At 49.3% G+C, this 13,995-nt stretch overlaps 1 protein-coding gene and 1 long non-coding RNA gene across 4 annotated transcripts in view; one reads left to right on the forward strand and one right to left on the reverse strand.

Moving 5' to 3' along the window:
- ABCC1 (ATP binding cassette subfamily C member 1) overlaps positions 1-13,995 on the reverse strand; it is a 143,990-nt gene that overhangs the window by 43,505 nt on the left and 86,490 nt on the right. For all 3 annotated transcript variants that reach the window (XR_004967433.1, XR_004967434.1, XM_036308386.1), the window contains exons 13-14: positions 5,917-6,063; positions 3,528-3,615 (exon numbers count right to left, since the gene is read on the reverse strand). Coding sequence is in view for 1 of the 3 variants with exons in the window: in XM_036308386.1 (XP_036164279.1) it covers positions 3,528-3,615; positions 5,917-6,063 (235 nt within the window). In the remaining 2 variants the exon portion in view is untranslated. The remainder of the gene's footprint in view (positions 1-3,527; positions 3,616-5,916; positions 6,064-13,995) is intronic.
- Positions 1,047-2,522, forward strand: LOC118655868. Its single transcript, XR_004967435.1, has 3 exons — positions 1,047-1,225; positions 1,539-1,775; positions 2,269-2,522. It is a non-coding gene; the product is annotated as an uncharacterized LOC118655868 (long non-coding RNA).

Raw genomic sequence — 13,995 nt, forward strand, 5'->3', positions numbered from 1 at the left:
GCTAGACAGTTCCGCTAGGCATCATCTGGTTACATCTGTCTCAGTTTCTAAAGAACCCAACCAGCAATTTTGGAGGTGGCCTCAGACCCAGAAAGCAAAAGGAAACCGCAAGAGGGCTCCGCCCTGAAAGGCAGGAGGTTGCGCCATCCGGACGCCCATCTCGCAGAGGTGGGGGGACCCACGGGGAGCACAGGGAGCCAGGGACTTCCCTCGCCCTGTCTTGGGAGGTTCCGCCAGCCAGCTCTGGCCGGGAGGGCCGGGCAGAAGCCAAGGTCAACGGCAACAGTGAGCACCCTCCTGCACTGGGCTTCTCTCCATCAGCGTGGGCTGGCCCTTGGCCCTCACCACACACCAGGGCCTCTTCCTTTATGTACAAAGCAGCCCTGCGCCCCAACTCCTGGGTTTCAGGGCTGCCCCCTAACTCATCCTCTCATCACAGTAGACCCTTCTAAACAGCAGTCACATCCGCTGTAGAAGCAGGCTGTGGGGTATGGCAGGGGGAGGGTGGTAAGACAAAGCCTACATACATGCAGAGCTCCTCTGTCCTCATTCCCTTTCCCTTCTCTTATTTTCCTTTCACTCCATGTCCCTCACTTAAAAAAATACAAATTTGACTCTAATTATGAGCCATCTTAAAACCACCTAGAGATAAGATGGGGGTGTTTTGCAGTTATCAAATGAAGAAATAAATTCTCCCATACATCAAAAACAAAAACAAAAAGTTGTGGTGAGAGGAAGTTACTGGTTAACCTAACTTAACCTTTTCCCTCCTTCCCTCCTCCCATCCCCACTGAAAATGGAGAACCAGGAGGAAACTGGAAAAAAAATTTAAGAAAAGCCACTTGAGACTGACAAGCTAATGGACCAGGAGAAGTGGCTGAAAGCTGCCAGGTCTGGCACCTGGAGGTGTGGATAAACATCTGAAGGTCAAAATGCCTAGCAGGTTGCCACCAGGGCAGGAAGGGAGGGGCTGAGGTCTGCAGGGCTCCAGGAGGCTGGGGTGGGGCTTTGCAACATGACGCCTGCAGTGAGCTGTGAACTGCAGCAGCTCAAACCTCCACTGGCTGCCCCAAATTTAGGCCCTGGGCAATGCAGAGACACTTAACCCTGGTGTGGATGCTGCCTCTCCCTGTGTCCTCTGGTGGGGAGGGGACGAAGGTCCTTAGGACAGCAGGGACTGGATGACCAGAGGCCAGGGAAGTCAGGAGGAAGATTCCAGCATCCAGTGAGTACTAGTGCTCAAGTGGGGGTGACTCTGCTCCCCAAGGGACAGAATGTTTGGGGAGCAAGACATTTTTGGCTGTCAAAACTGGGGTGTGGTCAGGCCGCCGTGGCTCAGTGGTTGAGCATTGACCCATGAACCAAGAGGTCACCAGCTCCATTCCCAGTCAGGGCACATTCCGGGTTTTCGGGCTCGATCCCCAGTAGGGGGCGTGCGGGAGGCCACCAGTCAATGTTTCTCTCTCATCAATGTTACTATCTCTCCCTCTCCCTTCTTCTCTCTCTAAAAATCAATAAAAACATTTAAAAAAAAATAGGGATGTGGGCTACTGGCATCTAGTGGGTAGAGGCCAGGGATGCTGCTCATCATCCGGTAAACACCCCAGAGCAAAGAACGATCTGCCGGAACGTCAGTAGTGCGAAGCCTGAGCTGAACACGCTGCAGATCTTCTCAGTCGCACTAGAGAAGTAACGACCACCATTCCTGGGCTGGCAGGCACTGTGCTGGGTGTTTACACACCACTGAAGACACCTGAAAACCTATGAGGTGCCAGGTAATGTGCACACATTATAACCAATACATACGCACATTCATGGGGCGCTGGAGCCAACACTGTGTGGGCTCAAATCCCTACACTGCCACTTCCTAGCTGGAAAGCTCTGGGCAAGTGACTTAACTTCTCTGTGCCTAACTTCCTCATCTGTAAAATAGAATTGAGAATAATGGGATGGCCTCCACAGGGAGGGCTGTGATGAGGAGTAAATGAGGCAATACGCAGAGAGCCCTTAGAACAGTGCTTGGCACATAGTAAGTACTCAAATGTGGTAGGCAGACAGACACGAACGGAGCAAGGATGGTGATGATGGGCCAGGTACAGAAGATCAGGGTGGGAAGCCCCAGGTGCCTAGCAACAGACATCTGTAAGGTGGGACCTCGCCCTCAGGGTGACTTTTCTCCCCTAGCTTATCTCTGGCCAGGCATTTGGACCAGGACCCCCTGACCTTTCCTCCCCAGAGTTAACATCTAGGCCTCAACTTGTATTTCAGCTCCAGGCCCAGATAAGCAATAAAACCAACCTCAGGACCAGCTGCATTGAATGACCCCCTGCCCTGGTGCCAGCCAATCAATCAGTGGAGACCAGAACCCTGAAAGGACACACCTGGAACACTGCAGAACAGTCTATTTAGATCTTCCCCTGGGCCCTCCCCTAAAGTCTCCACTCACAACACCCTTAGGGTGAGGACCCAGCTGCTCTCCCTCCTGGGAGCACGCCTGTGCCTGTGCCTGTGCCTTTCTCTCTCCCCCACCCCTCCCCCTCTCCCTGCCCCATGCTTCCTCACTCCCAAAGGGGCCCTTCCTTTACTCCTATAACTTGTTTCCTAAGCCCATTTCTTTAGGAATTACTTGTACCTCTGTGATTTACCCAATAAATGTTCTCTTATAGTTTGGGTCTTGGCTCTGAATTCTTTCCTAGTCAGAACCTAAGTACTGAGGTTGCTGAACCCAGGTTTGGTCTGACCCCACCCATCAGACACCTGGTGCTGCTCTCACCGCCTACAACAAATCCACTCAGTGGCTAAGAGCACAGGCTGTCGTGTGGCTCCTGATTCCAGTTTGTACTAGCTGGGAGATCTGGGCAAGTTACTGAGGCCAGTTTCCTCATCTGTAAAATGGGGGTTTCCACAGCCCCCCTCTCTGTGCCACAAGGAGCAGCAGATGGGATGTTACATCGATGTCCTTAGAACAGAGCACCATGGCGGGAATGTCACTGACATGGAAGTGGCCACTGCTGTGAGTGCTATTAAAGCCGATGATTAAGTGCTTGGAGACACAGCCATGGATCAGATCCCTGGTCAGGGGCCTTGGCTGGGAAAGGATGCATTAATAAGCTACAAAATAAACGAACTTACCAATAAAAACCCATATAACCCTCTGCCACAGAGAAGTACCTTCATTCCCATTATCCAGATGGGGAATCTGAGTCTCAGAGCAGTGAAGGGACCTGCCCAAGGGCACACAACTGGCCAGTCTCCAACAGCCTAGTTCTGTCTGTGCATCTGCCCAGAATAGAATTAAAGTCCAGGTACTCCGGAAGCTGACCTTCAGGGAGAGGCCTTGCCCACGGGTGCCGCCCAGCAAGAAAGCAGAAGTGCAAGTTCACCCCCCTGGGAGTTGCAAGACAAGGCCCTAGCGTCCACCCACTCTGCAGAGAACCTGCTCCCTGCGGTCTCACAGACAAGCTGCTGGGCAAAGCCAAACGGAGGACAGCTGAGGTGAGGGCAGCATCCTGACCAAACGCACACACCGTCTTTGATGGGCAGTCGCTCGATGCTGTCGGGATCCAGCTCCTCGTGGGACAGAAAGATCCTGAGGCGTTTGAGGGAGACACTCGCCTACACAGGAAGCAACCATACACAAGATATGGTTATTTTTGAAAGGATTTTTGCAAAACAGACCCCAGGCCAACATTCAGTGGGCTTGCCCTGGGTGCAGAGGGCCCACACCCTCCCTCATTTCTGAAGGCTCTGCGTTTCCCCAAACCAGCATTCACCTTAGAATAACAAGTAAAACAGTTCTAATATGTTTTCCTTTAAAATCCCACAACTGGTATTAAAAAGGACTTTCCTGGATGCAAAGGGGCTAACATAATAACCAAAGGCAATGGTCCCGTTTAAGGGCACATATGAGCAGCGAGGAGATGAGTATGTCCTGGGACTGAATGTACAGCATCGTTGCTAAGAGACTAGATCTTAACTGTTCCCATCACAAAAAGGGAAATGATAACTGTGACGTGACTGAGGTGTTGCCTGACACCATGGTGGTAATCGTACTGCAATATACCAACGCATTAAACTTACACAGTTATAGGTCAAATATATCCCAATAAAAATAGATTTAAACACACACACACACACACACACACAATGGTTCTTATTCAAATAGCCCGTCTGTAAAGACATTAATGAGACAATCTGTGTTAGGCAGTTAGACATGAGCAGAGCGAAGGCGATGAGCCAGATACAGGTCACAGGGCGGAAAGCCCCGAGTGCCTCGCAAAGGACAAATGTAGGGCAGGACCTCACCCTCAGGTGACCTTTCCTCCACTAGCATATCGCTGGTCATGCAGGTTGGACCCCCTGACCTTTTCATATTGCTGGGCATGGGATTTGGACCCCTGACCTTCCCTCCCTAGAGATAACATCTAAGCCTCAAGTTGTGTTTCAGCTCCAGGCCCCGAAAAGCAGCAAAACCAGACAAGGGACACCACTGCTGACCTCAGGCCCAGCTGCACTGACCCTGAAAGGACACACCTGGAAAGCTGCTGAATATTCTACTGAGATCTTCTCCTGGGACCTCCCCTAAGATCTCCGCCCTTAAAACCCTTAAGACAGAGGACCCAGCAGTTCTCCCTCCTGGGAGCAGACCTGTGCCTTTCCCCAGCCCCTTAACCGTCCCCTCCCCCCAGGCACTTCACCTTTACCTTCCTCACTCCTAAGCTCCAAGGGTCCCTCCTTTACCTCTATAACTTGTTTCCTAAACCCATCTTTTCTACGAGTTCCTTCGTCAACCTCTGAGATTTTCCAAATAAATGTTCTCTTATGCTTTGAGTTCTGGCTCTGAATTCTTCCCTAGCCAGAACGCAAGTACCGAGGCTGCTGAACCCAGGTCCAGTCTGACCCCACAGGTCTAACACCGGTGCTGTCCCTGCCGCTGCCAGCAAAGCTGGGAAGTTTGCAGCTGGGCTGAGTATTACTTTAAGAAAGCACTGTTAGTTTTGTTGGGCACGATAATGGTGTTCCGGCTATGCAAGAAGAAAGGCACGCAGAAGTATTTTTGGGTGAATGGCCAAGAGGTCTTGGATTTGCTTTAAAAATTTTCAGCAAAGAACAAAAAAGAAATGAAGGGAGGGAGGAAGGAGGGGGGTGGAGGGATAGAAAAACGACCTGATAAACAAGTGTGACATAATGTTGAATCCGGGTGATGGGTACACAAAGTTCATCATTATCCTAGTCTCTACTTCTGTATATGTTTGAAATGTTTCATAATAAAAAGGGGTCTTATCTGCTTTTTTTTTTTTTTTTTTTTTAAATAAAGCCTACAACCAGAGTTGTACAACCAAATCTTAAGACTGATTCCTCTGTGCGGCTGAAAATGAGGTTTTCAACCTGAATATGTGAAACGCGAGGCAGAAGAGTGTGAAAAACACGATCGGCAGGCAAGTGGTGGGAGTTTCAAATGGTGTTAAAGTGGAGAGAGCAGTTCCCTCTCCTTAGAGTCACGGCATGAATTTTAGGGCTTCTGGGGGGTGGTCTAGGTTGGGGTTTTTGAACTGGTGTGTCAAGGCCTATTAGTGGCTGGTGAAATCAATTTAATGGGTCAAGAGAAGCATTTTTTAAAAGACAGACTAGGGGATAGGGGAGAGTGGAACACTGCGGACTGGAATAGAATAAATACTTCAGAAAGCATCTTACTGAGCACGGGAAAGCCTGGCTGCATTAATCCTCAGTATGTGAGTTCCTTGTCAAGAACTAAAATGTATTTCTTTCTTTGGGGTACGACCAAAAGCATGAAAGCCACGGGGCCAGGCGCAGCGGGATGCCCGGTGCGGAGGGAACTGCCTGCAGGGGGACAGCTAAGCCCTTTTGTTTTGTTCCCAGGAGAGCCCTCCCTGCAGCCCCCAGCCTCGCCCGTACCTGCACGATGCTGCTGATGACCATGGGGAGAATATTCAGGGGAAAACGAAGAATGTTGAACAAGGCCAAGGACACAAAGGCTTTCTGGGCATTCAGGATGTTGGTCTCGTCGACGGTCACGTAGACGGCAAAAGTACACAGTGCCACCTGCAAGCAGAATGCCGTCAATGACTTGTGTCCCTGCGTCAGTCACAGTCTGGGAGCAGGTACCCTCCCCACTCCCCCAGCCAGGTGTTCAGGCCCTCCCCTCGTGAGCTGCAACCACCTACACTGGCCACTGGAGGCAGCAGAAGACGCCCAAGATAACACTCAGAAAATGAACGGATAAATAAATGACCAGGAGCCCAAATTACCACCAACTTCCTCTGGGGCACACCGGAATTCCCCAAGAACACAGCATGATTGCACCTCTGGGCCTCTGCCTTTGCCGTTCCCTTTGCCCAAACAACCTTCCCATCCAAATGGTTTATTTTTCTTCACGGCACCTATCACCATCTAGTGTGGTAACATATGTATGTTCTGTCTGGCTCCTGCACTAAAATGTAAACACCACAATGGCACATGACTGGTCCTTGGTGCCTAGAACAGTCCCTGGGACCCAGGAACCCTGAATAAGACCTTGGGCAAGTCACCTCCTCTCCCCATGCCTCAGCTGTCTCATCTGTGAAATGGGGGTGAAGGTGGAGAATTAATGCCACTTTCAAAGTTCCTTCCAGCTCATAAACCTTTACATGGTTTTATACCCCCAGGACAGGAAGACTTATTTTAAAAAGAAAAAAGAAAACCAACAGCCGCTTCCTCTCCCACAAAGTCAGACTCACCTTAAGCCTTGTGGTTTTACTACTTTGCTTTAAGTTCCTGGGATTTTACTACTCAGGCGGCCAGAATTTGGGTTCAGCTGTTAGAGATGACAGCACATAAACAGGAGAAATGAGGGACCCCTGAGTAATCCAGGGCCAGGCTGCTTGGCTTAGGGAGCAGGGAAAAGATCAATGGGTGAGTGTCTGCACCCCTCCCTCACCGCCGGGACAGAGCAGAGCAGGGGAGGCTAACAACAGGCATCCCAAGAGATCATCTGCTACATGCAAGCAGGGGCGGTCTGGTCTGGAAAACCTTGGACCTGGCAGATGAACAGAAGTTCCCAGCCCCCTGCAAGCCCCAGACTCCTAGAATCACTGGGGGTGGGGATTGGGGGGGGGGGGCGGTAATAAACTGCCGGGCCCTGCCTGTCTGTGTTCCAGTCTAAGCCTCTGGTATGGCTGTGGTTCAGAGTATTTTCAGGGTCTCAGCTGCCTCATTTCTGTGTTATCTTTTAGAAGGTCGTAAAGCTTAAAAATTAAAAGCGTAAGTTTGGCCACACACCAGGTGGGTGTGCCACCTCCTTTCTCCAAGGGAGCCTCTATTTTCCATCTACAAAATGGAGATCCTGACACACCTTCGCTGGGCTGCTACAGCAGGAGGCCCGGGGCTCAGGCGGAGCACTTAGTACAGTACCCAGAGCACTTAGCACAGACATAGAAAAATGCAATATATGGCGGCTGTTTTTATTTCTTGTTACAAAACTCAGTCCCAGTTCCTCGGATTATTCTTCCAAAGAATCTATAAACTGGTTCCGAGAGCAAGGCACTGGGAAGCGAAGCTGGTTCTGCCCTGGCTCTGACATTAACCAGCTGGGTGCCCCTGCGGCACGGCCCACACATTTTCCAGCTCCACGGCCAAGGGGGAGGTGAGGTGCTCATGCTGCACACTGGCTCCTCCCTCCAGGCAGTGGCCTCTTATATAACCAAAGGCACTCCTCACTCCAAACTCCCCAAATAGGTCCGCACAGAGGAACAGTACTCGGCCATAAAGAGGAATGAAGCGCTGACACCGGCTACATCTGAATGAACCTGAAAACCTGATGCCAAGTGAAAGCAGACAGACACAAAAGGCCACAGAGTAACAGGATCCCATTTACAGGAAATACCCAGAAGGGGCCAATCCACCGAGACAGAAAGTCGATGGGTGGGTGCCTCAGGCTGGGGGAGCAGGGCGCATGGGGAGTGACTGCCAATGAGGGTTCCTTTGGGGGATGAAGAAAATATTCTGGGACTAGATAGTGGTGACAGTTGCACAACCTTGTGAATATACTAAACACCACCGAATGTTACACTTAAAAGTGGTGAATTATATCTCAATAAAAATATCAAATCATTTTTAAAAGCCCAATTCTCCAAACCAGTCCTTTTCGCTTATGATAGAACAGTGGCTCTCAACCTTCTGGCCCTTTAAATACAGTTCCTCATGTTGTGACCCAACCATAAAATTATTTTTGTTGCTACTTCATAACTGTAATGTTGCTACTGTTATGAATCGTAATGTAAATATCTGATATGCAGGATGGTCTTAGGTGACCCCTGTGAAAGGGTCGTTCGACCGCCAAAGGGGTCGCGACCCACAGGTTGAGAACTGCTGTGATAGAAGCTAAAGTTTGACCCGGGCCCGAAGGCCCACCTGATTTGTAAACGTCCCCTGTCTGTAGCTTGTCTGGCCTCTGCTCCTACCATTCTTCCCCTCGCCCCTCGGTTCCGGCCCCACTGGCCTCCATGGTTACTTTTTCTCTGGGGCTGGCCAGGTCCAGTCTCAGGGCCCTTCTACTCACTCTTTCTTCTCCTTGGTGGGGCCCCTCACCTCCAACAAGTAAAGACTCCAGTGTCCCCTTCTCCATAGGGTCTTCCATCATCCTATTTAAAACTGCAAGCCTTCCCTATGGCTCTAGCCTGAGTCTTTTTCCCCCATAGCACTTACGACCGTGTAGCACACTATATGATGTGTTTGTTATGCCTACTGTCTCTCCCAATTAGGATGAATGAACACTCCATGAGGGCGGAGAATTGTGTCCGTGGTATTCACTGCTCTATCATCGGTGCCCATGACAGCACCTAAATCAAGGTAGGTACTCAGGTAATGTTTGTGGGTGGGCGGATGGATGGACGGATAGATAGGTGGGTGGGTGGGTGGGTAGCTGGGTGGATTTCCTGAAGGCAGGAGAGCATACACTCAGATGTGTCTCTTCAGCAGCGGAGAACACCAGGCGTCAAGGATCTCACCACCAGAACATACCAGATCCGTCAGCCCAAGTGATGGGGTGGCTGCCGTCGGCACAGGGCGTGAGTAGAGAGGGAGCAACATCATATGGCCCCTGTCAGACCCACAGCTTTGGCTTCTCCAGGAAGTAGCGGTCATTCATTCATCCACCTATTACTAACTGGGCACCTACTATGTGCGAGGCACTGTGTGCTCAGAGGTGAGGCAAGCATGGAGATCCTGACATTACCGGCACCCTGGATAGAAATCAGAAGAGATCACCAGAAACCGATATAGAGCCTGGTGCACTGGCCAGGAATTGAACCTGGGAGGCAGGTGAGAATCCTACCATTGAACCCACTGGGTTCTTGGGAACGTCGGAGATAGAAATCATGTGAGTTCCCCATAAAGTAGTGCTCAGGCAGCAGGTTTATCATATGTAGCTGGTGCATTGAGGGAAACAATTAAGGGAGAAAGAGAAATGTTGCTCCCCAAACAAAAGCCAGGGAACGGTTTGAAAGAAGTTGAGGCGGGAAAGATGACGTGTAAGTGTGACATCTAAACATGTAGAGGCGGGGACTCTTTGGCGCTTGTGTGTGTAACTACATGCTTCTTTATGCGTCACATGTCTCATCAGCATATTAAATCTCCACCCAGGGGTGTGCTTTCTAGCTAATTAAGTGAGGGAAGGTCACAAAAGGACAGTCTATCTTGCTAGCATGCACCCGTGAGCGAAAGGAACCACATTGAAGCCCATCCAAGTAAAGCTTGCAGAAAGCAGTGACCTGCAGTCTAGCTGCCAATGGGCTGTCAGGAGGACAGAAAGCACTGGAGCAATTACTGGGTCCCTGGCTTCCGGCCGGCTGGGCCGGGAAGTAGCCTGCCTGTCTCACTGAGGCTCAGTCCAGCAGGAAATAGGTCTAGCCTGGTTCTCTCTGTCAGGGGGTGTGTGGAAGTGTGTGAAGGTGACTGGGGTGGTAGGTGGTGGGGAGCTGGGGTTTGCTACCGCCTTGTCATGGGTGAGGGTAAACAATGGGAGAAATCCTTCACCAACAACGAAGAACACCCGTCCCACTCTAAGTGCTAACAGTGCCTCCACGGAGAAATGTGGCAAATGACTGAACCATCCACGCCAGCCCAACCCCTAAACAACCTGACATCTGTTCTTACTGCCGGCCCAGCATCCACTGCCCAGTTGCTGGTAACAACATCTCAATTCCCTTTGGGGAACTGAACCTCGCCCAGCCTCAGTCTAGATCAGTGGTTCTCCACCTTCCTAATGCCGCGACCCTTTAATACAGTTCCTCATGTTGTGGTGACCCCCAATTTCATTGTTACAAATTGAACATAATTAAAGCATAGTGATTAATCACAAAAGCAATATGTAATTATATATGTGTTTTCCGGTGGTCTTTGGCGACCCCTGTGAAAGGGTCGTTCAACCCCACAACGTGGTCGCGACCCACAGGTTGAGAACCGCTGGTCTAGAAGCTTCCGCTAAAGAGGAATCGCCCACATCCCACCCCACGCTCATGACCTAGGCCTGGTTAATCTAAGCATACCATCTCCCTGGCTGTAGTGATTCAGGATAAGCATGTAGCCAACTGCCATCAGTGAGACTCAATCCCACAGCCTTGCAGGAGCTAACAGGGAAAGAGGGGGGCTGTCTCCTCACTGAGATAACAGGATGAACTGTAACTGCTTGGTGAGCACATCTGACAAAACAAAACAAAACAAAACAAAAAAACAGAAAGGATAAAGGAGAGCTAAATGATGGCTAGAGATCTTTGGTGCACTTAGATCTAGCCATGCCTGAAACCCTAGTCATGCTTAAAACCAGCACTTTCCTAGACTTTTTAGTCTTGTGACTCAAAAATCCCTCATTCTTTTTTTTTTTTTTTACCCTAGTCAGATCTAAGTTAAGTTTCTGTCTTGCAAATAGTTCCTGACTATTTGCAAAGTAAACAGTTCCTGACTATTTGCAAGACAAATAGTTTACTCAAATATCTCATTCATTCATTTCTCTACATACACTTGCTGAGTGTGCACCATTTGCCAAGTCCCCTATGTTCTAGGATACAAGCAAAAAAACCCAAGGTCCACGTATGACACCTGGAATGGTAACTATCTAATGAAAGGAGATACAAGGTAGAGCAGGAGGCAAGCTCGCAAATCTTCCAAGATGGAAAATGCTAAATATTGCCGGCTGCCTAGGGAAGCTATTTTAGGAAAGTGCATTAAGTGGACATGATAAATGCCAGGCTCTGTAACCTAGAAAAACAGTCCCATCAACCCCACCATATGGCACCCCCATTCCTGTCTGACCTCCCGCGGCCTCTGTCTTCCATCACACCTACCAGCGGTTAAACACCTCATCATCCTTGAAGCTCAGGAATTCACCAGGGAAATGAACAGCAAACACCGTCCAGGGGAACCGAGGGCCACATATTTTATCCTAATGTAGTCAGAGGCTTCGGTGCCCCAGCCAGGGCCAAGGTCCTGACTGACACCCAGCTCAACAAATTCCATCTCGGGAAGCCCATCACCCACCCCAAAACTGACTGGCAAACTCAAGATCAAGAAAAGCCAGTCCGCACCTAGGCATCTCTTGCCATGGCTTCCTGATAGAGACCAAGGCAAGAATCAGTAAGCGAAGGGCTAACATGTTCAGGTGACAAGCTGGAAACTCGGTTTGATCAGAGGATTTAATGTGCAGAGCAAAGGGTGATGGGAAAAAAGTCCCCCATCCTAAGTGTAACACAACCCATGGATTAAACCCTATCGTTGCTCCTTCTGGCTGCATATCTTTTCCTATTAAAAAAAAAAAAAAAAGGGCAATTCAAAATGCCTTCACCCGGCTAGAGTAGCTCAGTGGTTGAGTGTCAATCTATGAACCAGGAGGTCACAGTTTGGATCCCAGTCAGGGCACATGCCCGGGCTGTGGGCTCAGTCCCCAATGTGGGGCATGAAGGAGGCAGCAGATCAATGATTCTCTCTCATCACTGATGTTTCTATCTCTCTATCCCTCTCCCTTCCTCTCTGAAATCAATAAAAATACATTTTTAAAAAAACAACAAAAACAAAACGCCTTGGATTTCTATATGATTTGCTATCACTTGTGTCAAAGTAAAGTAACTAAAAGAGACATATAAGTTTAATGACATTTGTTATGCATAGTCACTGTTATGCTGATATATAGGCTCTCTCGAAATACACAAAAGAAGCTGGGAAGAAAAGAGCTATGCTTTTCACTGCAGACCAGCAGTTCTCAACTGGGGGGCCATTTGGCAATGTCTGGAGACTTTTGTGACTGTCACACTGGAGGGAGAGGCAGCACTTAGCATCTTGAGGGTAGAGGTCAGGAATGTTGCTAAATACCCTACAATGCACAGAACAGCCCCCACAACAAAGAGACAAGGAATTATCGGGGTCCCAAATGTCAACAGCGCTGAGGTGGCAAGCCCTGTTGTAGATCCTTCAAAACAGCTTTAACGATTTTTACCACAGCAATACATTTCTGTTTTTAAAATAAAACGTATCACATATACAAAATAGAATCCTATATAATAAAAGGCTAATATGCAGAACAACTGAACGGCAGAATGACCAGTCGCTATGACGCGCACTGACCAACCAGGGGGAGCACCGCTAAGCCAAAAGCCGGGATCACGACTGGTGAACGCAAAGGCGGTGGAGGGAGCCTCTCCTGCCTCCACAGCAGTGCTAAGGACCCCCAAGGGTTCCCAACTTGGGAGAGGGTGCAGGCCAGGCTGAGGGACCCCCCTGCTCAGTGCACGAATGTGGTGCACCAGGCCTCTAGTACAGTTATAAACATGTATTTAACAACTTAAAGAAAAATAATTAAATGAACACCCTCTATAACTACCATCCAGTCTTACATTGTTTTTACTTTTAAAAATCAAAGGTGGTTGTTGAATCCCTGGGGAAAATCAGGGAGATTGGAGGGTGAAAGAATAAGACGGTAGAACCTTCTAGCCCGGAATGCCACTGTGTTTGAGCTGGAGAGTTTCTTGGAAACAGAGTCCCAGAACAGCAAGGAGATGGCAAGTCACTCCCTGTGCCAACTCCAGTAGCTGACAGTGGTCACCTGGGGCACTGCTCGAACCTAACTTGGTGGGTGGGAACACCATGACTGACCGAGGATGTCTGGAATGGGCAAGGGAGGAGGGGACGGCAGGGCCACATATGTGACATCCCTGTGGCCTAGCCCCTTCATGTTTAGAACGTGAAAACCAGAGGAGGAGGTCACACCCTGAGCTGGCAGCAGAATCAGCAGACGCCCTGACTCTCAGAAGAACATTCCATCCCTCTAAGCCGGGTCAGCATCCTACGGCCCGTGGTCCACACCTGTCTACGTCTGGCCCCTGAGCTTGGAACAAATATACTTCAACAAACACTGAAAAGACAGGAGTTTCCTTAAACATTCCACCTGCAACTCAGCTGTGATGAGCCAGATGTTAGTCTAATAGGAAGTTGGACAATTTATGAAAATGTGTGCTTTTAGTTCATAGAATTCCCGTTAGAATATACTGGGTTAGGCAAAAGTAGGTTTACAGTTGTGAGTACACAAAGCAGAGTTTATTCTTGTATTATTATTTCTTAATTATTGTATTGTTTATTTCTACTACAACTGAATAGAAAAGACAAAATCCCTGCCTTCCTGGAATTGACATTCCAGTAGAGAGAGACACAGTAAGTGAAAGAATAAGGAAATTTTCTAGTGTGTTTGGCATTGCCACTCGAAGTGTGGTGCACAGGTCACTGCCAACACAAGTCTGTGACCGGTCAGCAGTAGGTAAGGCCTCGGCACCACAGGCCATGTTAAAATTTATGTAGCTCAACTACGGCACTGAGCACCCGGTTTAACTCAGCTGACATTTTTATTCTTGGCAAGTCCTTCTCCATGGAGGAAGCAGAGGATGCTGGTGGACATTCTGGTGCAAACTCCTTATTTCATGGGGAACCCGTAACAAACAGTTGCTGAACTGGCTA

The sequence above is a fragment of the Myotis myotis genome, unplaced genomic scaffold, assembly GCF_014108235.1.
Source record: "Myotis myotis isolate mMyoMyo1 unplaced genomic scaffold, mMyoMyo1.p scaffold_m19_p_5, whole genome shotgun sequence".
NCBI lineage: Eukaryota > Metazoa > Chordata > Mammalia > Chiroptera > Vespertilionidae > Myotis > Myotis myotis.